Source organism: Anomaloglossus baeobatrachus, chromosome 11, assembly GCF_048569485.1.
Source record: "Anomaloglossus baeobatrachus isolate aAnoBae1 chromosome 11, aAnoBae1.hap1, whole genome shotgun sequence".
In the NCBI taxonomy this organism is placed as follows: domain Eukaryota; kingdom Metazoa; phylum Chordata; class Amphibia; order Anura; family Aromobatidae; genus Anomaloglossus; species Anomaloglossus baeobatrachus.
The window spans coordinates 96,961,010-96,988,547 of NC_134363.1; the positions used below are offsets into that span (position 1 = coordinate 96,961,010).

At 42.6% G+C, this 27,538-nt stretch overlaps 1 protein-coding gene across 4 annotated transcripts in view; it reads left to right on the forward strand.

The window, feature by feature from the left end:
• Window positions 1–27,538, forward strand: part of ISOC2 (isochorismatase domain containing 2) — a 447,375-nt gene that overhangs the window by 33,789 nt on the left and 386,048 nt on the right. The window contains exon 2 of one of the 4 annotated variants that reach the window (XM_075329339.1): window positions 7,849–7,907. The exons of the other annotated variants lie outside the window; for them this stretch is intronic. Within the exon in view, the coding sequence (XP_075185454.1) occupies window positions 7,878–7,907 (30 nt within the window). The 5' untranslated portion in view covers window positions 7,849–7,877. The remainder of the gene's footprint in view (window positions 1–7,848; window positions 7,908–27,538) is intronic. 4 annotated transcript variants of the gene reach the window in all.

Here is a 27,538-nt window from a genome sequence, read left to right on the forward strand (position 1 = left end):
ACTCCCTCCACGTGGCCCAAAATTTCTCATATGAGTTGTGTAATGATGAAGTTAGATCCTCCATATACATGAGGTCATTGACCTTATTGATCCATTGAACCAGCGAGGGTGGTGCCGTGCTCCTCCATCTCTCTGGGATGCACACTCTCGCCGCCATGATGAGGAATTTCCTCAGAGATTTTTTGTATATTTTTTCAGAAGTCCCGCAGTGATGTAACAGGGCGGCAGCAGGTCCCAATTCCTCCGGGCATTGAGAGGTTTTTCTTTTTTCCCCTATGCTGTCGTGGCCGGCGAACTACAGCTTACATTTTTTTTCCCTGCTTACCTTAGCCGGTCGGGCCTTCGTCGCTCATCCTTCTACTGCTTCCCTCACGTTGTGAGGGACCACTGCTCCAGCCTACCAGAGCCCATCTGGGGCGATGCAGGCTGTGTAGCTCCCCTGCCGGCGTCCTCCTTGAGCCTCTGGCCGCCAGGAGATTCAGGCCTCACTAGCCTCCCTCCGTGCTGCTGGTCCCCCTCTAAAAAGAGGAAACTCCAGGCAGCCCCGTCTGATCATGAGGATGCCCCTGATTCCGCCTCTGATGGTCCTGATGAAGGTTCCTCCTCTGGGAGGACTGACTGGTCTTTCCTGAAGACAAACTTCAGAGGATTTGGGAGATCTTATTGGAGAAGTTAGAAGCACTATGGGGTTAGAAGATGAGCAGGTCCTTCCTTCTGTTCAAGATGAAATGTTCGCTGGCTTGAAATGCACTAAACAGATAGGGTGTCCTGTCCATGCCAATATTCTGGATCTTAGCTCTCAGGAATGGGAATTTCCTGAGAAACGATTCAGGGGCGACCCCAGATGCACATTTCCCCTAGTGTCTTCTGATTTGCATTGGGAGGTCCCAATGGTGGATGTGCAGGTGGCCAGGCTCCCCTTTGAGGATACTTCCCAGTTTAGGGATCACATGGATCGGAAAGTCGAGAGCCTCATGAAAAGATCCTGGGAGGCGTTGTCTTCTACCATTCAGGCCAACATTGCATCCACTTGTGTCTCCCGGTCCCTCGTTAGGTGGCTCGACCAGTTAGAGGCTCATATTTCCCAGGGTACCCCTAGGGATGAGTTACTGAAATCCCTTCCCTTGCTTAGGAAGGCTACCAGTTTTTTGGCGGATACTTCGGTAGAGTTGGTCCGCCTGGCAGCCAGGGCCTCAGTCTTATTTTACTCTGCTAGACAAGCTTTGTGGCTTAAAGCTTGGAGTGGGGACTCCACTTCTAAGATGAGACTTTGCTCTCTTCCGTTTAAGGGGGACTTAGTATTTGGGCCTGCTCTGGATGACATTCTGGACAAGGCAACTGATCGTAAGGCCCTTCCAGATCAAAACCCCCCCAGGAAACGGTCCTTTCGATCCTCGGTACCTCAGGCCTCCCAGCCCAAGGGCAAAGTGAAGTCAGGTCGGTGGAGCTACCCTAAGAGAAGAGGGAGAAATATTCTCATCCCTTCCCATCAACAACATTCTCAGCATGACAAACAGTGACTCGGCTCGCGTGGGGGGACGACTCTCAGCCTTCCTTCCCCAATAGCGGACCATCACCACCTGCCAGTGGGTCCTGAAGATCGTATGAGAGGGTCTATTAATAGAATTCTTCACCCTCCTGTGACGACATGAACTCTCATGGGTTAAAGTTTCTTAACATTCAGCCAGACGTATTGTTCTTTTGTGTATTACCTCATGTTTGCTTAGCTATTATTTCTCCAGACCCTTCCAGTAATCATTGTAATGTAGTTGTGTATTGCTAATGTGATTACATTAGTAGCAATTGTCTAGTCCAGTGATGGTGAACCTATGGCACGCGTGCCAGACAGGGCACGCCGAGCCCTTTTTGCTGGCACGCGTGTTGTCGCCACACTGCGCCACGTTGCACTGTTGGTGTGATCGCACCAGCAGTTCAAAGTGGTGTTGGAGCAGAGGAGACATTTCTCCTCGCTCTGACACGCCTCCTCTCCTGGGCTGCAGGCCTCTTGCCTAGGAGACGGAGCGTCAGTAGGCGGCGCCGGCGTCTTGTGGCCGCGCGGGAACTGAAGTGACTGAGGACGCAGCAGCGGAGGAGTGGGGGCTAGAAGGTGAGTTTTTTTTGTTTTTTTTTTAAGCTCTGTGCGGCTGTGCCAAGGTGTGGGGGGACAGAGGCAGCATGGGGCAAACATGGAGAGCACGGGGCAAACATGGCTGCAAGGTTGGGGGAAATGTGCAAAGATGGGGTAAACATGTCTGCAATGATGGGGGTAAACATGGCTGCAAGGATGGGGGTAAACATGACTGCAAGGATGGGGGGTAAACATGACTGCAAGGATGGGGGGTAAACATGACTGCAAGGATGGGGGTAAACATGGCTGCAAGGATGGGGGTAAACATGACTGCAAGGATGAGGGTAAACATGACTGCAAGGATGGGGGGTAAACATGACTGCAAGGATGGGGGGAAACATGACTGCAAGGATGGGGGGAAACATGACTGCAAGGATGGGGGGAAACATAACTGCAAGGATGGGGGTAAACATGACTGCAAGGATGGGGGTAAACATGACTTCAAGGATGGGGGGTAAACATGACTGCAAGGATGGGGGGGGGGGAAATGACTGCAAGAATGGGGGGAAACATGACTGCAAGGATGGGGGGAGACATGACTGCAAGGATGGGGGAAAATATGCCTGCAAGGATGGGGGAAAACATGCCAGGATGAGGTACATTTAGCCGGAAGGGAAACATGCTAGGAAGGGGTACATTTACCAGTATGGGGGATACATTTACCAAAATGGGGGATACATTTACCAGAATGGGGGGGAAACATGCCAGAATGGGGGGAAACATGCCAGGATGGGGGGAAACATACCAGGATGGGGGTACATGAACATGCCAGGATGAGGAAAATTGACAGGATAGGGTACATTTAGCAGGAAGGGTGACATTTATCAGGATGGGGTACATTTACCAGGAAAGGGCACATTTACCAGGATAAGGGAACATGCCTGGATGAGGTACATTTACCAGGATGGGGTCATTTAACAGCATGGGGGAACATGCCAGGATGGGATACATTTACAATGATGGGTTACATTTACCAGGATGGGGTACATTTACCAGAAATGGGGTACATTTACCAGGAATGGGGTACATTTACCAGGAATGGGGCCATGATGTGGACAAATATACCAGAATGTAGGAAATATATATCAGGATGGGGGACATGTTTACCAGGAAGTGGCCAGGAAGGGGGACAGAACTACACAATGAAGGGGGAGGGTAGCAACTCCTACATTTTTATGGGATTTCAAGATATTCAGACTTTGAAATGTAGATGTGGATTACAGGGTGACATCTGATTGCATTCCATGCTAAAATCTCTGTCTAATATGCTGCAATTTTTTCCAGAAAGATCAATCCAACTGCTGTGTCTGGAAAGGGCAGGGGCTCATCTTCAATGTGTGGTAAGCATGCATGAGCGTGATGCCCCTGCTGAAGAGAAGAGAAGACAGCAAAGGTAAGGTTAAAATCAACTATTTACACAATAGGATTGGTTGGCACTTCGAAAAAAAAAATGGGTTTAGGACTACAGTTTGGGCACTCGGCCTGTAAAAGGTTCGCCATGACTGGTCTAGTTGGTGACTTGCAGACCCCATGTAGATATCCTCAGTCTTTCTACCCACATCATTTAAATGAACATTATTCATGCAGCTTGAAATTCATCCAATGGGAGAAGCAATCTTGTCCAACCAAGCCGATGAGGACACAGTGTATCCAAGTGGAAGGCTGTGGCTATAAAAGGGATTTCTTTAAGTCACCAAGTTGTTGTTGATAAGTGTGCATGATCCAGTCTAAGCTCTTACAAGCTGGCTAGAGGATCAGGATACCTTGTGGCTTCAATCTAGGGACTTCGGTTCCGATTGGAGACCATATCCACAGTCTAGGGATTTCGACTCCGGCTGCCAGGATTATATCATCATACCAGAGACTAGTTAAGGAGGAAACCCAGGTTGGGAAAATTCGGACACCTGGTACAGACTTTGCAGACCTCAGACAGCTTCCTAAATCTGGCGTTATTCCAGTCACGGTGGGTGCCTGCCGAAAGCGGGGTGCTGCTGGATTGGAGTAATTAGCCCTGGAACCTCTGAGGCATGGCCATTCTAAATCCCTGATGAGCCAGCGGAAGGGTGATACTGTGTTGCCTGTTACATTTGTGTGTTTTGCTTGTTATGTGTTATGTGCCGTTAATATTGTAGGGATCCAATAAAGTCTAATTATTGTGGTTCCCTCACCCTGTGTTGTCTGAGTAGTGTTCCGCCCACGGTTAAGGAGGTCATGCGTTCAGTTGGGATGAGCCCTGAGCCACGCTGTCTTTCTAAAGGCGGCTGGGCCAGAGGACGAGAGCACCCACTGAGCCCCGTGTCTCCACACCCCCCTCAACCAGGCCTCCGAGTCACAGCCCTGTCATCACAGGGTACCTGAAGATACAGGAGCAAACGCATTCCAGGGTCGTTTCCTCAGTCCCAAGTCAGGAAGAAGGGGTGGGCCACTACTCCCGTCTCTTCCTAGTCAAAAAAAAGTCTGGAGACGTCCGGATTATCATCAATCTGAAACGTCTCAACCAACGGGTCCGATACCGGCGTTTCAAGATGGAGTCCGTGAAATCTGCTATTCCATTGATAGGTCTACACCACCAGATGGCCTCAGAAGACCTGAAAGACGCCTACTTCCATGTGCCCATCCATCCTCGTCACAGGCAGTACCTCAAATGTACGATTCTGCACGAGGGGAACGTGCTTCATTTTCAGTTCAACGTACTTCCCTTCGGGATCTCCTCGGCTCCAAGAATCTTTTCAAAGATCATGGCAGAGGTAGTTGCCTTCATTCGATTGCAAGGTGTCTGTCTAGTTCCATATTTGGACGACTTCCTTCTCATTGCTGTCTCCGCTCAGACCCTCAGGAGCCATGTGGAGAGGTTGTTGCACATTCTTCAGTCCTTGGGCTGGATCCCCAATCTCAAGAAGTCTCAGCTGCAACCCTCCTCCACTCGACAGTTTCTCGGTGTACTGTTAGACTCCGACAGACAGGCATCATTTCTCCCAGATGACCACAGGTTGACCCTTCTAACCAAAATCTCGACTCTTCATCGACAAGCACGTCCGACCCTTCGAGCGGCTATGTCAGCTCTGGATTCCATGACGTCCTGCATTCCGTCAGTCATGTGGGCTCAGGCCCACTCTCGTTGTCTCCAGGATCATATCCTGGCACATTGGGACAGACTCCCTTCCTCACTAAACAGTTTCACCTCTCAGGAACTGTCTCCTCGTCTCTTCTCTGGTGGCTGCATCCCAACAACCTGATGGTAGGGCTCGCATGGACCCGGACGCCCCTGGTTACGCTGCCGACCGATGCCAGCCAGAGGTGGTGGGGGGCTATGGTTGCCAACACATCGTTTCAAAGGGTCTGGAGTCCTTATGTCAGCTCCCAATCTTCCAACTACCGGGAACTCAGGGCGGTCAGAGAAGCCCTCCTGGCTGCTCAGGATCTCGTCCGGGACACTGACGTTCTAGTCTACTCCGACAATGTCACCACGGTAGCATCAGGACAGTACAAGGTCAGCCGCCATGAAGTCCGTGTCCTCCCGAATTTTCCTCTGGGCAGAACAATCCCTGCTGTCACTTTCTTAAGTCCATCTAAAGGGGACCCTGAACCTTCAAGCAGACTTCCTGAGTCGTCAGGATGTTCACCCAGGAGAGTGGAGTCTGGACCAAGCGGTGTTCTGCTCTCTGGGGGCCAGGTGGGGTACTCCAGAGATATACCTCTTTGCTTTAGAGGGAAATCGCAAGGTCGCAACATTTTTCTCCCTGAACCCTCAGGACAACGCGTTGGGGGTGGACGCCGTCTGCCACAGTTGGTCCTTTCGTCTCGACCACGCCTTCCCGCCTATTCCTCTTCTGGCACGGACCCTGCGGAAGATCAGAGAAGACGGAGTCACAACTATCCTGGTAGCTCCTCTGTGGCCATGGAGGAGTTGGTTCAGCCTGATCCTGACTCTCAGAATCGACGGACCGGTTCTCCTGGGTCCAGACCCCAGTTTACTGTCTCAGAGTCCGATATTCCATCCAGATCCCCAGAAACTCAAGTTGGCTGCCTGGCTTCTGAGGCCCAGGCACAGAGGGCCCAGGGACTTTATGACAGGGTTGTAGCTACTCTACAGAAGAACCGTAAACCAGTGACTAATCGCATTTACAATAAAATCTTAATTAAATTTTCCTCCTGGTGGGGTTCTCGTCCTCCTGACCCGCTCCTACCTAACATTGCTCAAATACTCGACTTCTTTTAGAATGGATTGGACTTGGGCCTTAAGCCCAGCACCTTACAGGTGCAGGTCTCAGCACTCAGTACAATCTTCGATACAAATCTGGTGGATCATCGCTGGATCCGCCGATTCATGGTGTCTGCTAGTAGGGTCCTGACACCATCCTGAGATCTCAATGTGGTCTTTACCGGATTTTCTGTCGCCTTTTGAACCTCTGTCCTCCTGTGGCATCCGTTCTCTCTCTCACAAGACTGCCTTTCTCGTGGCAATTACCTCTGCTCGGAGAGTCGTGGAACTTCAAGCATTGTCCATGCGGGAGCCATACCTAGCCGTCAGAGATGACAGCATTGTCTTTCAGCTGGATCCTTCCCAAGGTGGTTTCGGATTTTCATCGATCTCAATCCATTGTCCTTCCTTCCTTCTGTTAGCATCCTTAGATGCAGGGGAGGAAGTATTCCATTCTTTGGATGTTCGCAAAATGGTGTTACACTACCTAGACCTTCTAGCACCTTGGCGTATTGATCACAACTTATTTATCCAGCCCTTTGGTCGGAATAAGGGCAGAAGGTGGCTAAGCGCACCATCGCCAACTGGATTGTGCGAGCCATTAGAGAAGCCTACCTCAACCAGCATCTGTCACCACCTGCCGGATTTACGGCACACTCCACCAGAGCTACCTCTGTCTCCTGGACTGAACGCAGATAACAGAGAGTAGTAGAGAATGGGTTTCACAGCCGCGCCAAAAGACTACTGGATTCTTCTCAGATTAATGTTTCTTTTATTTCATAACAGGTCAAGTCTACGCGTTTCAGGAGAACACAGCTCCCTTCTTCAGGACAAACCAGCAAAGAATCATCAAATCATCAGATTTGACCTGTTATGAAATAAAAGAAACATTAATCTGAGAAGAATCCAGTAGTCTTTTGGCGCGGCTGTGAAACACATTCTCTACTACTCTCTGTTATCTGCCTCATGGGGACCGCTGCCGGGACTTGGTGTTACATGCTGCTATAGGTGTTGTGACTGTCACAACCCGAATTGGTGAGTAGGATTATTCTTTGCTTCACCCTATATATATTGGGGTAAGACCCTATTGCGCTTTCTTTTTCCACAGTTTTCACTCATACATCCTGGACTGAACGGGCAGGGGCTTCTCCCGAGCAGATCTGCAAGGCAGCTACGTGGTCTTCCCTCCATACTTTCACGAAGCATTATCGTCTGGACCTGAATTCCAACAGGGATTTGGCTTTTGGCAGGAAAGTCCTGCAGGCTGTGGTCCCCCCTAGGTATCAATTCGTTGGTATTCCTCCTATGCTGTCGTGGAAAGGACTAGAGAAATAAGAATTATTCTTACCGTTGATTCGGTTTCTAGGAACCTTCCACGAGAGCACGTAATTCCCTCCCTAATCCTCGATATTCCTGGATGTGTTTATACTTCTCATATGCTATGGGTTCTTTGTAAGACACTGGCTATGGGAGGTGGGAGGGTCTTTTTAACCTCTCTTATGCTTCCTGTCCCAATTAGGGCGTGGCGAGACAACCTCCTATGCTGTCATGGAAGGTTCTTTAGAAACCGAATTAACGGTAAGAATAATTCTTAGTTTTTTTATTTACTTTTTGCGGCACACAAATATAATCTAAGGTTCCCAGGAAGGGGACATACATATCAGGAAGGGGACATGCATATCAGGAAGCGGACAAAAACCAGGATGAGTAAATAAAAATAGATACAGGCGCAATATGAGAAGCATCCGTGGATAAATCCCAAATAGGTATAATTAAATTCTGCTCACCTTTGCAGGTTGTGCGCCCCCGCACAACCCCAGTGAACGCGTGACAGTCCGGGATGATCCTCCGTTCTGATTGCTGTATCCGTGCTTGTTGGATCCGGACTTTGGTATCGCTTTAGGCTCCTGAAGTCCACCGGCGCCTTGGGATTCAGGTTTTCCTTTGCGATCCTCCGTTCTCCAGCTGGATTCTCTAATGGATTGTCAGGTCCTATGCAGCTATTACCGAAATCCCAGGTAGGGAGTATGCATATAGGAAAGATTTTTTTCGGTCTGCTATAGCGCTTCAGGAACCATTTGCTGATATTTAAATGTATTTTTATTTTTTATTGTTGAGCTCCTATTAATACAACGCGTTTCAGCAATCAAATATGCATTCATCAGGTATAACAGGAGCAATGTTTAAAACTTCTTATATGGATTAAAAGAACCAAAAGGTGAACCTGTTAGATCATTAAAACTTTAACTCTTAAACTCCCTGATATCTGGAGCTCGTATCAGGGTGGTAATAGAGGAATTCCATTAAAAATACCATTAAAATATCCGTACTACATTCCAAATAAATTATAAATAAATTATGATGGAGTTGAATAAACCATATAGTTAATTTTATTGTGACTGATTTTTTATATATTTGTATTATACATATATATCTGTATCTATGTGTATACAAATTTATTTTGTAAATATGTATAAATATTTATGAGTCAGAGTTCTATATAATAAGATTAGAATGTTAAAATAATATCTATAAAAAGTTACTAATCAAAAAAATAAAATTAGAATAAACGATATAGTATAATTCATCTCCTTCATTTTTTTTTCATACATATGGATAAAATTTATAGGAATAAAATTATAAAAAAATAAAAGAGATAAAAGTATGTGTGATTAGAAAGCAAAGGTAGAAGCTGATGTTATTAATTTTTAGAGATCATAAAAATTAGGGTTCAGTGTCTATTGTTTAGCAACATTGTCTAATGTCAAATTGTGTCCTTCTGGGGCAAGTGTGCCAAGTTTAAAAATCCAATAACTTTGAACTAGTGAATCTGGGTCGTTATTACTGATGTGGTCTATAATGGTTAATGACATTTTACTAGGATCTTTATTATGTGTATTATTGTAATGTTTAGAGATACTATGCAGTTGGTATCCTATTCTTATATTATGACGATGCTTACTCAATCTTTGGTGCATTTCTTGTATGGTCCGTCCCACATATTGTGTACTGCATGGACATTCTAACAGGTAAACCACATATTTTGATTGGCAATTTAGTCTGAATTTTATTGGAAAGACTTCGCCAGTGGTTCTGGAGGTGAATGTCTTTGCCCCTTTTGAGATAATTTTACAACACAGGCATTTTGGTATTAGGCATGGATAGCATCCTCTTATGTTAGGATTTTCCATTATGGGTGTTATCGGTTTATTGTTGTATTACTGGGTGCGACCATGTTCCCCAGACATTTATTTTTCTTATATATAATAACGGGTTTTTTTGGTATATGTTCGGATAGAATAGGGTCACCCTTTAGTATAAACCAGTATTTTTCCAACAAGTTTTCAATGAGTGTTCGCGGTTGGCAATATGTGGTCACCAGACTCCATTTAGTAAATTTGATCTTATCATTTTTTTCTATATGGGTATCAGTTTTTGGTTTTATGCACATTTCTTGTGAAAGGGAATTTGTTCTCTTGTAAGCATCATATATTAGTTTGTTAGGATACCCCTTTTCCAGAAACCGTTTTTTTAGGACCTTTGATTCTGTTTTAAAGTCCTCATCCTCCATGCAATTCTTCCTTACTCTCCTATACTGTCCATATAGAATATTTTGGATCCATCTGGGCAGATGTCCGCTATCGAATCTCAAATAGCTGTTAACGTCCACAGGTTTAAAATGAGTGGATGTTGTGACCTTCCCTGATTTGTCCACCATGATTTGTATATCCAAATACTGGATTAGTTTATCCGAATGTGTAGCTGTAAAGGATAGGCCCCAGTTGTTTTTATTGAGGTCCTGTACAAACTCATTAACCATTATTTTTGGACCTTTCCATATTATAAACAGATCATCAATGAAACGGCGGTACATTATTATATGTTTTGCATATTTTGACTGTGCGATGGATAATGATTCAAAGGGACCCATAAATATATTTGCATAACTGAGTGTGAATCTTGTCCCCATCGCACAGCCTTTAGTCTGTCTGTAATAGGAGCCTTCAAAGGAAAAAATATTGTTTTCTAGTATAAATTTTATTGCTATTAATAGGAAGTTTTTTTGAGAATCGGATAATTCCATATCTCTAGATAGTATATCTTCAACTGCTTGTAGACCTTTTTCGTGTGCTATATTGTTATATAAGGAGCAGACATCCAAAATGAGGAGGATGCTGTTCTCTAGTAAAGGTAAATCCATCAGCTCCCTAATCAGTTGGGTGGAATCTTTCAAAAAAGAATCTAGTTTTATCTATCTAGTTTTATTACGTAACTTTGGAGAAATAAGTCTATATAATGAGATAGGTGGCTAGTTCTAGAATTTATACCTGTTATATGGTGTTGTATGGTAGGTAACATCCTGAAATCTTTTCTCTTTTTTGTTTAATAGCCCTTTTTAATGGGCATCTTGAATGATTTTATTGTAATTTTGGACAATTGGGGCTGAGGGGTCTTTCTCTAATAGTTCATAATATTCTGGATCTTGGAGTATCGTATTCCCTTCATTTATATACCAGGATCTATCCATTATCACTATCCTTTATCCGCTCTTTTGATAATTATATTATTTTCACGTAGTGATAAAATAGCCTTTCTTTCTTCTAATGTTAAATTATTCCTTTTCTTGGGAAAAACGAGGGTTCTAATATCTTTTAATACTAATTGCTGAAAGGTCTCTAAGGTGGGCTTTGCACGTTGCGACATCGCAAGTCGATGCTGCGATGTCGCACGCGATAGTGCCCGTCGCAGGTACGATATCGTGTGATAGCTAGCGTAGCGAAAATTATCGCTACGCCTGCTTCACACGCACTCACCTGCCCTGCGACCGTCGCTGTGGCCGGCGACCTGCCTCCTTCCTAAGGGGGCGGGTCGTGCGGCGTCACAGCGACGTCACACGGCAGGCGGCCAATAGCGGCGGAGGGGCGGAGATGAGCAGGATGTAAACATCCCGCCCACCTCCTTCCTTCCGCATATCCTACGGAAGCCGCGGTGACGCCGGTAGGAGATGTTGCTCGCACCTGCGACTTCACACACAGCGATGTGTGCTGCCGCAGGAGCGAGGAACAACATCGGACCGTCGCGTCAGCGTAATTATGGATTACGCCGACGCTGCACCGATGATACGATTACGACGATTTTGCGCTCGTTAATCGTATCATCTAGGCTTTACACAGTACAATGTCGCATGCGATGCCGGATGTGCGTCACTTTCAATTTGACCCCACCGACATCGCACCTGCGATGTCGTAGTGTGCAAAGCCCGCCTAAATGAGAACTTTTATGATGTAATGGATAAAATTTGCTTTTAGTGTTTTTTGGGTTTACATGTTTCACCTGATCCTTCTGTATCCCTTTGTCCTTTTATGGGGTATGTTCCTTGATTACCTTTTTCCTCTATTAGAAAATGGCGTTGTACTGTTAGTTTTTTAAAATAATCGTTCAGATCAAGGTATAGGGAAAATGTATCTAGACCTGAGGTTGGGCTGAAAGATAGACCATGTTCTAGTAATGATTTTTCATTATCTTTTAATACATAGTTAGAGATATTAAAGATCCCTGTTTTTTCTCTGTCCGAATTTATTTGTCCAGATAATTCGTCCGTTTGAGCTATGTTGTCTTTGTTTTTTTCATGGTCAGCTCTTGTTTGTTTTTTTCTCCCTCGGTTGTGTTTAATTCCTCCTCTACATCCCCTCCTCCTCTTTTTCTCTTGGGGTGGCGTCCCGGAGCCACTTGAAAAAACTGCATAATCTTCATATTGTTTTTACTTATTATTGGATTATTATTTTTTTGTATTTCTATTGTAGTAGTTGGTGTGTTAGTATTTGTTTGTATGGAGTCCTGTATGTTTGTGTCTTCATGTAGTGTTAATAGGGATAAACCAGAATATTGGATGATTTCTAGGGTTGCTGCATTTCTATTTATATTCTGTGCTTCATTTATTTGTGTTGACATATTATTTATAGGATTATTAGTCTGTGTAGGGATCAATCCTGTATTAAAAATTTCTTCCGTTCCTACATCTGTTATTTCGGTGTTGTAAATCGGTGTTATTGTATTTGCAATCATATCTGTTATCTCTGTATTGATCCTCTGAGGGATTTCGTTCTAAGTGGATCCAAATGTTATGGGTAATTTGATTATATTTGGAGGAGATTTTTCGTTGTTTTTTGTTTCCATTGGGTTATTTTTTATCTGAATATTCTTCAGTTTAGATTTATGTTGTTCATAGTATGCTATTTGTTTTTCGGATATTAGATAATTTAGTGAATTGTCCTTCCTTTTGTGTGTATGTTTCATTAGACTGGTGGGTTTGTCTTTTATTCTGCTTTCTTTCTTGTTTTTGTTATTTTGCTGCTATTCGTTATTTCAATATCATTATAATCCTCTATCTCCATGATATCTGAGTCACCCATTATTTCACTTTTTTTCCTTTAGGTATTTGATGTCTTTTTTCTTTATTATTTCTTCTTCATATTTACTGAGTGTGATTTTCAAAATTAGGTCAATTTCTTTGTAATCATTTGGAGGGGAATATATCTCTAAACTTTGTTTTAAATTATTAATGTCTTGTAGGGCTTCTTCTACTACTTTATTATTTTTGCTCATAATTAGTTTTAACATTCCTTGTGAGCATGATAGGGAGTAGTCTTCCCATTTCTTTGTAAATTCAATATCCTGAGGAAAAGGACATTGTTGATTAAACCTATATTCTATAGGGGTGATATTTTCTAATAAATACCTTTCCAAAAACATTTTATCAATGTGATTATTAATCTCTATTTTACATTTGCGTTCATATTGGGAAAATAATTCAGCCATATTTTTCTTTTTTGTTTCATTTAGTCTAATAATTTCGTCTGTGTTAATTTCTGTATTGTCTGTACGGTTGTCCAATAATTCCATTATAAGTTGTTCCCTATGTGCAATCCGGTTTTGAGTAAAGAAATCCATAGTTGTTTTTTTTTTTCTTTTTTCTAATCGTGTATAATTCTGTATGATGTGTGTTTGTAGATAAAATACACTCTTCTTGGTTGTGAATTTCCTATAAGTAAATTGAGGATTATTATAGAAGATCTGTGTATCTTTGATTTAGCTATATGTGTATTTGTTTGTATATATATATAAACCAATATGGTTTCTACTATTTTCCGGATAGTCTTTGATAAGTTTTTCTTAGTCTCTCTTTAGGTAATTCCTCTTAGATCCATCTTACATTAGTCTCTCTTTGAACGTATTGTCCACGAGTGTTTCTTGCAGAACCACTGGCGAAGTCTTTCCAATAAAATTCAGACTAAATTGCCAATCAAAATATGTGGTTTACCTGTTAGAATGTCCATGCGGTACACAATATGTGGGACGGACCATACAAGAAATGCAAAGGTTGAATAAGCATCATCATAATATAAGAATAGGATACCAACTGCATAGTGTTACAGTTGCTGTGGCACTGGAGACTATGTTTGGATTTCTTGCTACTGCACATGTGCGAGCACTGGAGACTATGTTCGGATTTCTTGCTACTGCACATGTGCAAGCGCTGGAGACTAAATCCTATCTTGGAGCCATTGCACATGTGCGGGTGACATCATCGCTGACACGAGGTCACATGTCTCTGACACCTTCTAAGCTGATTGGCCGCTGGTCATGTGCTTGTGACACGTGGTCACATGTCTCTGACACCTTCTATGCCGATTGGTCGCTGGTCATGTGCTTGTGACGCTTTGCTTGGTGATAGGCCAGTGTGACATCACTGCTGTCATTCTGGCAGCGGATTGGCTCTGGTGTCCTCCATCTTGGATGAGGCACAGAGTCTATATAAGACCCTGACGCACGCCGCCAAGCGCTCAGTCCTCTTGGTTCATGCATGAGAGTAGACGCTCTGTGCACGTCCCTGTAGGCATCTCTCTGTCTATGCTAGGTGAGCGCTACCGGCAGGGTAGCGTTCTTATACCTTACAGCTTCGGCTGCGATCCGTATCCTTACCTCTTAGTGGAGCGGACATAGGCAGGTGCCTGAGGCACATGGTCAGGCTGGGCCTTGTGATTCTACTCGTAGGTGGACGTTGCCGCTAGGGTAACGTTCCTTATACTGCGTCTGGCAGTTGTTCGTATCCTCACACACTAGGGGAGCGAACACAGGTAGGAGCTTTGTGCGGCTTATGCTGCTGTCCGTCTCTTTTGCACCACTAGTGGAGCGGACCTAGGCAGGTGCCATATCTAGTGGTTCGTGTCCTCGCACACTAGTGGAGCGAACGCAGGTAGGAGCTTTGTGCGGCTTACGCTGCTGTCCGTCTCCTGGCACCGCTAGAGGAACGGACCTAGGTAGGTGCCATTTCACACTCACTGCTTTTGTCTCTGTGACCATTAACAGAGACCATACCACACACCCTCCAAGTAAGGGAGGAATTGCTTTATTTTCTAATTATATTCCTCTGTGAGTTTAACAGAGGTATTGCACTCTCCACTTGTGCTATTACTATTTACAGTGGCACACTTATATACCCCTTATCCTCTGCCATAGTCTGCAGCAGAGTCTTTGCACGGTGGACCCTGACTGTCTGATATTCCTTTGGGTTTTATTATCAGACAGCCCCCCGTAACACATAGTATCTCGAAACATTACAATAATACACATAATAAAGATCCTAGTAAAATGTCACTAACCATTATAGACCACATCAGTAATAACGACCCGGATTCACTAGCAAGACTGATCAAAAAAGAAAGTTATTGGATTTTTAAACTTGGCACACTTGCCCCAGAAGGACACAATTTGACATTAGACAATGTTGCTAAACAATAGACACTGAACCCTAATTTTTATGATCTCTAAAAATTAATAACATCAGCTTCTACCTTTGCTATTTAATCACACATACTTTTATCTTATTTATTTTTATATAATTTTATTCCTATAAATTTTATCCATATGCATGAAAAAAAAAAAAAAATGAAGGAGATGAATTATACTATATCGTTTATTCTAATTTTATTTTTTTTGATTAGTAACTTTTTATAGATATTATTTTAACATTCTAATCTTATTATATAGAACTCTGACTCATAAATATTTATACATATTTATAAAATAAATTTGTATACACATAGATACAGATATATATGTATAATACAAATATATAAAAAATCAGTCGCAATAAAATTAACTATGGTTTATTCAACTCCATCATAATTTATTTATAATTTATTTGGAATGTAGTATGTATATTTTAATGGTATTTTTAATGGAATTCCTCTATTACCACCCTGATACGAGCTCCAGATATCAGGGAGTTTAAGAGTTAAAGTTTTAATGATCTAACAGCGGCACACCCAAAAGGTTCACCTTTTGGTTATTTTAATCCATATAAGAAGTTTTAAACATTGCTCCTGTTATATCTGATGAAAGCATATTTGATTGCTGAAACGCGTTGTATTAATAGGAGCTCAACATTAAAAAATAAAAATACAACATTTAAATATTAGCAAATGGTTCCAGAAGCGCTATAGCAGACCGAAAAAAATCTTTCCTATATGCATACTCCCTACCTGGGATTTCGGTAATAGCTGCATAGGACCAGACAATCCATTAGAGAATCCAGCTGGAGAACAGAGGATCGCAAAGAAAAACCTGAATCCCAAGGTGCCGGTGGACTTCAGGAGCCTAAAGCGATTCCAAAGTCTGGATCCAACAAGCACGGATACAACAATTAGAACGGAGGATCACCCCGGACTGTCACGCGTTCACTGGGGTTGTGCGGGGGCGCACAACCTGCAAAGGTGAGCAGAATTTAATTATACCTATTTGGGATTTATCCACGGATGCTTCTCATATTGCGCCTGTATCTATTTTTATTTATTTATATACTTGGACGCTGTCAGCGTGGGATCACCCCGTAACAGGCTGCAAGAAACACTCGTGGACAATACGTTCAAAGAGAGACTAATGTAAGACGGATCTAAGAGGAATTACCTAAATGAGAGACTAAGAAAAACTAATCAAAGACTATCCGTAAAATAGTAGAAACCATATCGGTTTGAGGTCTAAGATCACCACCTGCCACTCTGGTATAAGAGTATATATACAGGGTATGTATATATATATATATATATATATATATATATATATATATATACACAAACATATACACATATAGATAAATCAAAGATACACAGATCTTCTATAATAATCCTCATTGATTTACTTATAGGAAATTCACAACCAAGAAGAGTGTATTTTATCTACAAACACACATCACAGAATTATACACGATTGCAAAAAAAAAAAAAAACTATGGATTTTTTTACTCAAAACCAGGTTGCACATGGGGAACAACTTTATAATGGAATTATTGGACAACCGTACAGACAATACAGAAATTAACACAGACGAAATTATTAGACTAAATGAAACAGAAAAGAAAAATATGGCTGAATTATTTTCCCAATATGAACGCAAATGTAAAATATAGATTAATAATCACATTGATAAAATGTTTTTGGAAAGGTATTTATTAGAAAATATCACCCCTATAGAATATAGGTTTAATCAACAATGTCCTTTTCCTCAGGATATTGAATTTACAAAGAAATGGGAAGACTACTCCCTATCATGCTCACAAGGAATGTTAAAACTAATTATGAGCAAAAATAATAAAGTAGTAGAAGAAGCCCTACAAGACATTAATAATTTAAAACAAAGTTTATAGATATATTCCCCTTCAAATGATTACAAAGAAATTGACCTAATTTTGAAAATCACACTCAGTAAATATGAAGAAGAAATAATAAAGAAAAAATACATCAAATACCTAAAGGAAAAAAGTGAAATAAAGGGTGACTCAGATATCATGGAGATAGAGGATTATAATGATATTATTTCAATATCATTATAATCCTCTATCTCCGAATAGCAGCAAAATAAAAAAACAAGAAAGAAAGCAGAATAAAAGACAAACCCACCAGTCTAATGAAACATACACACAAAAGGAAGGACAGACAATTCACTAAATTATCTAATATCCGAAAAACAAATAGCATACTATGAACAACATAAATCTAAACTGAAGAATATTCAGATAAAAAATAACCCAATGGAGACAAAAAACAACGAAAAACCTCCTCCAAATAAAATTTAATTATCCATAACATTTGGATCCACTCAGAACGAAATCCCTCAGAGGATCAATACAGAGATAACAAATATGATTGCAAATACAATAACACCAATTTACAACACCGAAATAACAGATGTAGGAACGGAAGAAATTTTTAATACAGGATTCATCCCTACACAGACTAATAATCCTATAAATAATATGTCAATACAAATAAATGAAGCACAGAATATAAATAGAAATGCAGCAACCCTAGAAATCACCCAAATTTCTGGTTTATCCTTATTAGTAGAGGAGGAATTAAACACAACCGAGGGAGAAAAAAACAAACAAGAGCTGACCATGAAAAAAACAAGACAATATAGCTCAAACGAACGAATAATACACATAATAAAGATCCTAGTAAAATGTCACTTACCATTATAGACCACATCAATAATAACGACCCGGATTCACTAGCAAGACTGATCAAAAAAGAAAGTTATTGGATTTTTAAACTTGGCACACTTGCCTCAGAAGGACACAATTTGACATTAGACAATGTTGCTAAACAATAGACACTGAACCCTAATTTTTATGATCTCTAAAAATTAATAACATCAGCTTCTACCTTTGCTTTCTAATCACACATACTTTTATCTTTTTTATTTTTATATAATTTTATTCCTATAAATTTTATCCATATGTATGAAAAAAAAAAATGAAGAAGATGAATTATACTATATCGTTTATTCTAATTTTATTTTTTTGATTAGTAACTTTTTATAGATATTATTTTAACATTCTAATCTTATTATATAGAACTCTGACTCATAAATATTTATACATATTTATAAAATAAATTTGTATACACATAGATACAGATATATATGTATAATACAAATATATAAAAAATCAGTCGCAATAAAATTAACTATGGTTTATTCAACTCCATCATAATTTATTTATAATTTATTTGGAATGTAGTATGTATATTTTAATGGTATTTTTAATGGAATTCCTCTATTACCACCCTGATACGAGCTCCAGATATCAGGGAGTTTAAGAGTTAAAGTTTTAATGATCTAACAGCGGCACACCCAAAAGGTTCACCTTTTGGTTCTTTTAATCCATATAAGAACTTTTAAACATTGCTCCTGTTATACCTGATGAAAGCATATTTGATTGCTGAAACGCGTTGTATTAATAGGAGCTCAACAATAAAAAATAAAAATTTAACATTTAAATATCAGCAAATGGTTCCTGAAGCGCTATAGCAGACCGAAAAAAATCTTTCCTAAAAACCAGGATGAGGACATATATACCAGAATGTGCCCAGGAGGAACATATATACCAGGAGAGGCCCAGAAGGGTTATATATTCCAGGATGGGAACAAATAAACTAGGATGGGGATATATATACCAGGATTGGCCCTGGATTGTGACATATATACCAGGAGGAGGACATATGTGCTAGGAAGGGGACAAATAAACCAGGATTGGGACATGTATACCAGGATGGGCATTGGGGTGGCGGCGCACAGTGACAGTGCACCCTCACTAGTGACATCACTTGCGGGGGAGGGGCTGGTCTCTGCATGCCGGTTATTCTTACAACACATACTGATGTGCGCTCTCCTCCCGGCTCATTACTTCTGATCAGAGCCGGTGAGAGAGCACACTGTCACTGTGCATATTGCATCGTGGCTAGAATCTACTGAGCATATGTTGGAATTGACAATTACTGTATGCCCCTGAAATGGAGCTAACTGATTACGTGTCACTGAGGGTCAGAAGGTTCTCCAGTGACTAGAGCTGGGCGAACTTGCAAAAAAATGAAACAGGCGGGTCCTTGCTCATTTTTTAAACAAAATCCGGATCCGGTCTGGAATCTGTTACCCATATAAGTCTATGGGAACCAGAATCCGGGGATTAAAAATGTTGGTGGAAGGGATGGGGAATAGGAGCGTGCGCGGTGCACTCACCGGACCTCCGTGTCATGGCGGCAAGCAGCTTCCAGGTCGCACATTCACTTCCGGAGCTGCGTGGATCTAGATCGTGCACTAAAAGTATAGATGCTAGAATGTATTGGCTCCTTCAAGGTGTTACATAATTTGTCACGTGATGGGGGAAGGGAGTGTGTTCAAAATACAGCCCGCAATGTGTCCTCCTTTGTTCAGCCTGAGCGGCCTGCTTCATGAAGCAGGTAGCTCAGGATGAGCTGAGGCCGCCATGTGTACTTCTCTGTGCAGCCTGAGCGTCCTGCTTCATGAAGCAGGCAGTTCAGGATGAGCTGCGCCTGTGATGTGCACTCCTCTGTTCAGCCTGAGCGTCTTGCTTCATGAAGCAGACCGCTCAGGATGAGCCGCACCAGCGATATTTCCTCTTCTGCTCAGCGTGAGCCTCCCAGTGCATGAGTCGTGCATTGAAAGGCTCAGGACGAGCCACGTCGCCGATGTTTCCTCCTCTGCTCGTCTGACTTGCAGACCGTGCCTGTGATTGGTTGCAGGCAGATGCTGTCACAAAGGCTGGGGGCACGTCTGACTGCAACCAATCACAGATGCCAAGCTGACCGGTGGACGGGGAAAACCATGCATATGAATTGAGCGGGAGGCAGTAGGAGCAGCATACCGCAGCGTACAGCCACACCGGAGCCTCGGTAAGTATGAAGCACTAGATTCATTCTTATTTGATTTATTTTTTATTTATTTTTTTTTTATTTCTTGAGTTCCGGATCAAACATCTGGAATCGGGGCCCGGCACATGGGCAACTTGGAATCCATGTCGATCCGAACTTTTACAGTCTGGGTCCGCCTAGCCCAACCAGTGACCACAACCTCTGCCCCTGATGACGACTTGTTTCACTATCCCAGCATGCATTGAGATTCTCAAACAAAGAGTCATCAGAAAGGAAGCAGTACAAAAATAAATAAACCAGTAGTGAGGCAATGGTGGGGACTTTTTAATTAAAGTATATTAGAAAATTGATTAGAATATGGCATTAAATAGGTAGGCATTAAAGAACCGGTCACCAGATTTTTTAGTTCTAAACCAATACTAGCACTTTAAGCAGCCCCTGTGCTGCATTTTATAAAGGTGCATGTTGTCCCCTGATTCCCTCAATAGACCCCCAAATACCATTATAAAATCTCCCGCCATGTATGGAAATCCTTGGGTCTGGTCCAATGGGCATCCTAGGTTGCGGCTCCTGACCCTCCTTTGGCCCTGATCGTCATCCACCTTTGATGATTGACGGGGATCACACCTCCAGCACCATCCACGTAGCCAAGCAACTTCGCTCTGTCCTATTGTGGGCAGAGCCGAAAACATAGGTGCGCATGTGCGAACCAGGGAGTTCTCTGCGCAGGTGCATAATTTTGTCTTGTGATGTAGATCACGCTGTAGGCGTGATAAACATCAATCATGAAAGAAGGACAGTGATCAGCGCCGAAAGGAGGAGAGGAGCCGCAACCTTGGATGCCCATCGGACTGGACCCAAGTATTTACATACAGGGCAGAAGATTTTATAAAATGTGTTTGTGGGGTCTACAGGGGGAGTCAGGGGAGAACATGCTGCACCTTTTATAGGATGCAGCACAGACGATGCGTAAGGAGCTAGGTTTGGTTTAGAACTCTAAATTCTGGTGACAGGTTCTCTTTAAGGATGAAAATTAATTTGTGTTTCGGAGCACTCCAATGAAGACCAGGTTCACACAAGCATATAAAAGAAAATAGCCCAAGGGTCTTTCAGAAAATACGAGAAGATTGTTTTCTTGTCATATGCACAGCTTCCACTATTATATAACAGCAGTTATTAAAAATGTTCAAGACCAAATCCAGTTTCCTATGCTAAATAATTGCAATGTAGCCGTAAACCTCAGATGCTACATGGTGGCTCCGTATGTCATCCAATTTATTTTTTTTTTGTATCCACATGCTTCAATGAGGGTATCATATCCAACACAAGGACAACACTAATAAATGATGCAACATTTTTTTTTAATGTGCAGATTTTGGAGGGAAAATAAATGCTCATCTGCACTGCCCAATTGAATAAAATTGGTCTTAGTGCTGTGCCCGTGCTATTAATTTTTTTACGGACGGCATTCAGACTGAATATACTATTGTGTGAACATGACTCTAACACTTTCACGACCTTGGATGTACGGGGAACGTCCGGGCATTCATGCGGCCACTGTTGTTGCGGCGACGGTGATTGCATGAAGGTGCTGATTCTGATAGCATCACTCATGGACTCATGGCCACAGGGGGTTTCGCTGCCCCTCTGCAACTTCGAACCTGAACAGCCAGTCACTGCAATTCCAATGTTTCAAGCAATTAAATTGCCTGCAATTTTGAGGTCCACCAGTCATAATCTGGAGCCTGGCAATGGCAGCATCACCAGCCCCAGCACTGATTGGACAATGACGCACAATGGCTCCAATCAATGAACAGAGGCGTTGTCTGACCTCAGAGTGACCACCCTGCTCCGCCTCCTTTTTGCTCAGGTGTGAGTAGAGCTGTCACTCTGTCGTTCTGCTGCAGATCTGCTAGGATTTTTGGTGTCACAAATGGTTTTACTGTCTCTGTCCCCTCCGATCCCTATTCTGCCTCCAAGTACTGATCATCGATTTTTGGCAGTTTTGTCTTTGGCATCGCCTCCGTGCGTGCGTCCTGCAGCCGCTGTGAGCTGATCAGTGATGCAGTGACATCACTGATTGGCGTTTGTGCTTACTTTTTGCCATTTTTTTCCCCCTATTTTTGCAGAACATCTGTGCATTCATTCTGCAGCTGCTGAGCCGCTGATCAGTGACACACATTACTGATCGGCATCCTTGCTCGCTTTTGACTTAGGACTTTTTTTTTCCTTGTATGTTTTTCCTCTCCCGTTTTGCACCACATCCGTTCATGCGTCCTGCAGCAGCTGATTAGTGACTCCCATCACTGATCGGCATCCATATGTTGGTTTACAAAAACAATAAAATAAGAATCAAATATTTTAGAGACAGAAAAATATACTGCAATTATCGTCTACTACAGTATTTTATACTGAAATATAGTGAGGCTTAAGTCTCATCCACACACTGCATCTTTTACTGCGTTTTTGGTGCATACATTTCTTTCCCTTAGCAAAGTCTGAGATTTCTATTTTGCTGTCCACACAGTGCATCTATTTTTTAGCTTCGTTTTTGAAGATGCAGTATGTCAATTCTTTTTGTGTTTTGTCCTTGCATTTTGGAGGACTGGCAGATCAATCCCCTGCTTACTCGGGTTGGTGAGGGATTGATCCCTGGTATCTGGCCAGATGACGGTTCTCATATAAAGTCCAGAATCTGATGCAAAGGGTAAGAAGCAAGCGCTTCATACTTACCGAGTCACTGACACAGCTGTCACACTGCTACCGCTGCCGCTCATTCACTTCCCGGGTTGCTAATTACCTTCATTGAATATGCACTGCTTTCCCCGCCCACCCGCTTCTGTGATTGGTTGCCATCAGATGTGCCCCCACACTGAGTGACAGCGTGTCTGACGCTTCCAATCACAGATGCCAGTGGGCGGGTGTATATCATACAGTAAAATAAATAAAAATTAGCGTAGGATTCCCCATATTATGATAGCCAACACAGGTAAAGCCACGGCTACAGGCTACTGCCCCCAGCCATGCGCTTGGCTGAGTATCAAAATAGGAGGAACAGCTTGCGGCTTTTTATTTTTTTTTATTTTTAAATAATTTAAATTTCATTTTAAATATTTTTTTTATTAAAAAAGCAGCATGCGGTCCCCCATAATTTTGATACCCAGCCAGGATAAAGCTCGACAGCTGGGGGGGCTGGTATTCTCAGGCTAGGGAGATTCATGGTTACTGGGCACCCCCCAGCCTAAAAATATCAGCCTGCAGCCGCCCGGAATTGCCGCATCCATTAGATGCGACAGTCCCGGCACTTTAACTGGCTCTTCCAAATTGCCCTGGTGTGGCGGCAGTCGGGGTAATAAAGAGTTAATGGCAGCCCACAGCTGCCACTAGGCCCTGAATTAGTAATCGGAGGCGTCTATGAAACCTCCCCCATTACTAATCTGTAAATGAATAAATAAACACAAACACCCAAAAATCCTTTATTTAAAATAAAAGACAAAAAAACACCCTCTTTCACCACTTTATTAACCCCAAAACACCTATGCAGGTCCAGCATAATCCACATGAGGTTCCACGATGCTTCCAGCACTGATACATCTGAATTCACACCAAGCGGCCAGAGATCATGACCGCCTGCTGTGAGGTTCAGGCAGCGACTGAAGTGAGCTGTGCAATCAGCAGTGATGGTGACTGTGGGAACCTTCAGCTGTGGCTGCGGCTAACCTGAGTGATGTCACCGCTGATCGTCTCTGCCTGAACTTCACAGCTGGCAGTCATGTTCTATGGTGCTCACTGTGAGCTTCAACTGTAGCAGAGCTGAATTGTCATGGGACCTTGTGGAGATTACATCTGATCTGTAGGGGTCTTTTTGGGGTTAATAAAGGGGTGAAAGAGGATACTTTTTTGTCTTTTATTTCAAATAAAGGATATTTTGGGTGTTTGTGTTTATTTACTACTAGCTGTACTACCCGGCTTCGCCCGGGTTAATAACTGCTGTTAACAAAATAGAATGTATTAACAAAAATGTATTCTGCACACAAAAACCACAAAACAAATAGATATAAATGTAATTATTAAAAGGCAAAAACTAAGCTAATAGAAGCATTTCACAACATATATTTCAACACCACAGATATTCCACACAAATTTAACTAAATTGGCCATGTAATGTGCTCCGTCTGTCTCTTTCCAGATCTGTCTCTTTCCCCATCTGTCTCTTTCCAGGTCTGTCTCTCTGTCTCTTTCCCTGTCTCTCTCTCTGTCATTCTGTCTGTCTCTCTGTCTCTCTCTCTCCGTCTCCCCACTGACATCTTATTACCTCACATATAAGCTTCTTATACTATGAATGTCTTTTGTTCCTATAGCAACCACTCACAGCTCCTACTAATAACCTGTAGTTCCAGGCTCTATTTACTTTAATGAAGGCATGTTTTTTGGAGAGTAACTGTAAAGCGCGGGGTTGAATTTTCCTGTCAAAACATAGTTTACGACGTTCCCTGGGTCACATGAGGTGTCTGTGCACAATTTTGTGATTGTAAATGCAACGGTGCGGATACACTTTACGTTTCACTTTTTCACCATTATGTAGATAGGGGCAAAATTGATTGGTAAATTCTAACGCGCGGGGTTAAAATTTCGCCTCACAACATAGCCTAACATAGTCTCAGGGTCCAGACGTGTGAGTGTGCAAAATTTTGTGGCTGTAGCTGCGACGGTGCAGATGCCAATCCCGGACATACACATACATACACACATACATACATACATACATACATACATACATTCAGCTTTATATATTATAGCTGTAGCACCCGGCGCTGTCCGGGATAGTAACTGTCTCTCTGTTTCTCTCCCATTCTCTGTCTGTCTCCCCCTCTGTATATATCTCTCTGTCTCTCTCTCTATGTCTTTGTCTGTCTCTTTTCCTGTCTGTCTCTTTCTTCATCTGTCTCAATCTCTTTCCATGTCTGTCTATCTCTTTCCCTGTCTGTCTATCTACCTCTGTCTCTTTCCCTGTCTGTCTCTTTCCCTGTCTGTCTCTTTCCCTCTCTTTCCCTCTCTTTCCCTGTCTGTCTGTTTCCCTGTGTCTGTCTCTGTATCTTTATCTGTGTCTATCTCTTTACCTGTCTGTGTCTGTCTCTTTGTCTGTGTCTGTTTCTTACCCTGTCTGTGTCAGTCTCTTTCCCTGGCTGCATTGTGACAAGCCAACATTCCATTTAAGGGCGTGGCTGCGCATTCTTCTGAAGTTCTGTCTGCACTGTGGCTCCCAGCTCCATTCACTTTAATGGAGGCAGGTTTTTTGGTGAATAACTGTAAAGCGCGGGGTTAAAATTTTCCCTCAAAACATAGCCTATGACGCTCTCGGGGTCCAGAAGTGTGAGTGTGCAAAATTTTGTAGCTGTAGCTGCGACGGTGCAGATGCCAATCCCGGACATACATACATACATACACACACACACACACACACACACACACACACACACACATACACACATTCAGCTTTATATATTAGATAGCTGTAGCACCCGGCGCTGCCCGTGATAGTAACTGTCTCTGTTTCTCTCCCATTCTCTGTCTGTCTCCCCCTTTGTATATATCTCTCTGTCTCTCTCTATATCTCTTTTTCTGTCTGTCTCTTTCCCTGTCTGTCTCTGACTGTCTCTTTCTCCGTCTGTCTCAATCTCTTTCCCTGTCTGTCTATCTATCTCTGTCTCTTTCCCTGTCTGTCTATCTATCTCTGTCTCTTTCCCTGTCTGTCTCCCGGTCTGTCTCTTTCCCACTCTTTCCTTGTCTGTCTCTTTCCCTGTCTCTCTCTTTCCCTCTCTTTCCCTGTCTGTCTCTTTCCCTGTCAGTCTGTCTCTTTGTCTGTGTCTCTTTGTGTCTGTCTCTTACCCTGTCTGTTTCTTACCCTGTCTGTGTCTGCCTCTTTCCCTGTCTGTGTCTGTCTCTTTCCCTGGCTGCATTGTGACACGCCAACATTCCATTTAAGGGCGTGGCTGAGCATTCTTCTGAAGTTCTGGCTGCACTGTGGCTCCCAGCTCCATTCGCTTTAATGGAGGCAGGTTTTTTGGTGAACAACTGTAAAGCGCGGGGTTAAAATTTCCCCTCAAAACATAGCCTATGACGCTCTCGGGGTCCAGAAGTGTGAATGTGCAAACTTTTGTGGCTGTAGGTGCGACGGTGCAAATGCCAATCCCGGACATACATACATACACACACACGCACACACACACACACATACACACACACACATACACACACACACACATACACACACACACACACACACACACACACATTCAGCTTTATATATGAGATAATTGAATGATACCTGACATGGATCTATGTTGTGCAAAAACATGCAAAGATTTTATTCAAATATAAAGTGGCAATAAAACACATTTAAAATAATTTATAAATGATTTTAAATGTGTTTGATTGCCACTTTATATTTGAATAAAATCTTTGCATGTTTTTGCACAACATAGATCCATATCAGGTATCATTCAATTATTTTATATAAGCGTGGTGCCTTGTTGTACGTTTTTCGTGTTTATGTTGTACTTCTGGGGCAGATGCGGGCTGCAATTGTTAGGCTGGAAAGGGCTAAATAACCATGGCCCTTCCCACTTTAATAATATCAGCCCCCAGTTGTATGCTGTACCTTGACTGGTTTTACAAAAAAAAGGGGGGATCCCATGACTTTTTTTTTTTAATAAATGAAATAATTGAGAAAAAAAAAAGCGAGGGATCTCCTCTATTTTTCAGAACCAGCCAAAATACAACAGACAGCTGAGGGTTGCAGCCCGCAGCTGCTGCTGTTCCTGTGCTGATCATGAATAATGGGGGGGACTCCAAGTCATTTTTTTACTAAAAAATAATTCAACAAACAGCTGGCCAAGCTAGCTATCGCTATAGCTATTGAGTTATTGTGTTGTTTATTTCTATCTTTTTGTTCTTTCTTTCTATTTATTCTATATGTTCTTTTTATCTATTTATCTATTCTAGATATGTACAAAGAAAGGAACAGTTGCACACTATAATGGCAGAGCTTTAAACTACTAATAACAATCTATAAAAAAAGGTTTTTTTGAGGTGTTTAGCATATTAGAATGGCCATCTTAATACCTGCACGTCACGGCGCTCATTGTACTGGGTCCTACTCTATACTGTCTCTGTCTGGGCTCCTAAAAACCTACATGTAAGGGCTGCGAGGGAGTGCACAGCCAGTCTAAGTCCCCCTTCACACACACGTGTCTCCGGTATGTGATAGGTCCGTTCCTGCACGTACCGGAGACACGAGCACATGTAGACCCATTAAAATCAATGGGTCTGCGCACACGTGCGTGTTTTGCCATGGAACGTGTGTACGTGGGGAGCATACGTGTGTCCGTGTGTTCCACACGTAGACATGTCCACGTTATCTCCGGCATCCCGGGTGTCGCACGGCCCGCATACGGACCACACGGATGTAGTGTGGAT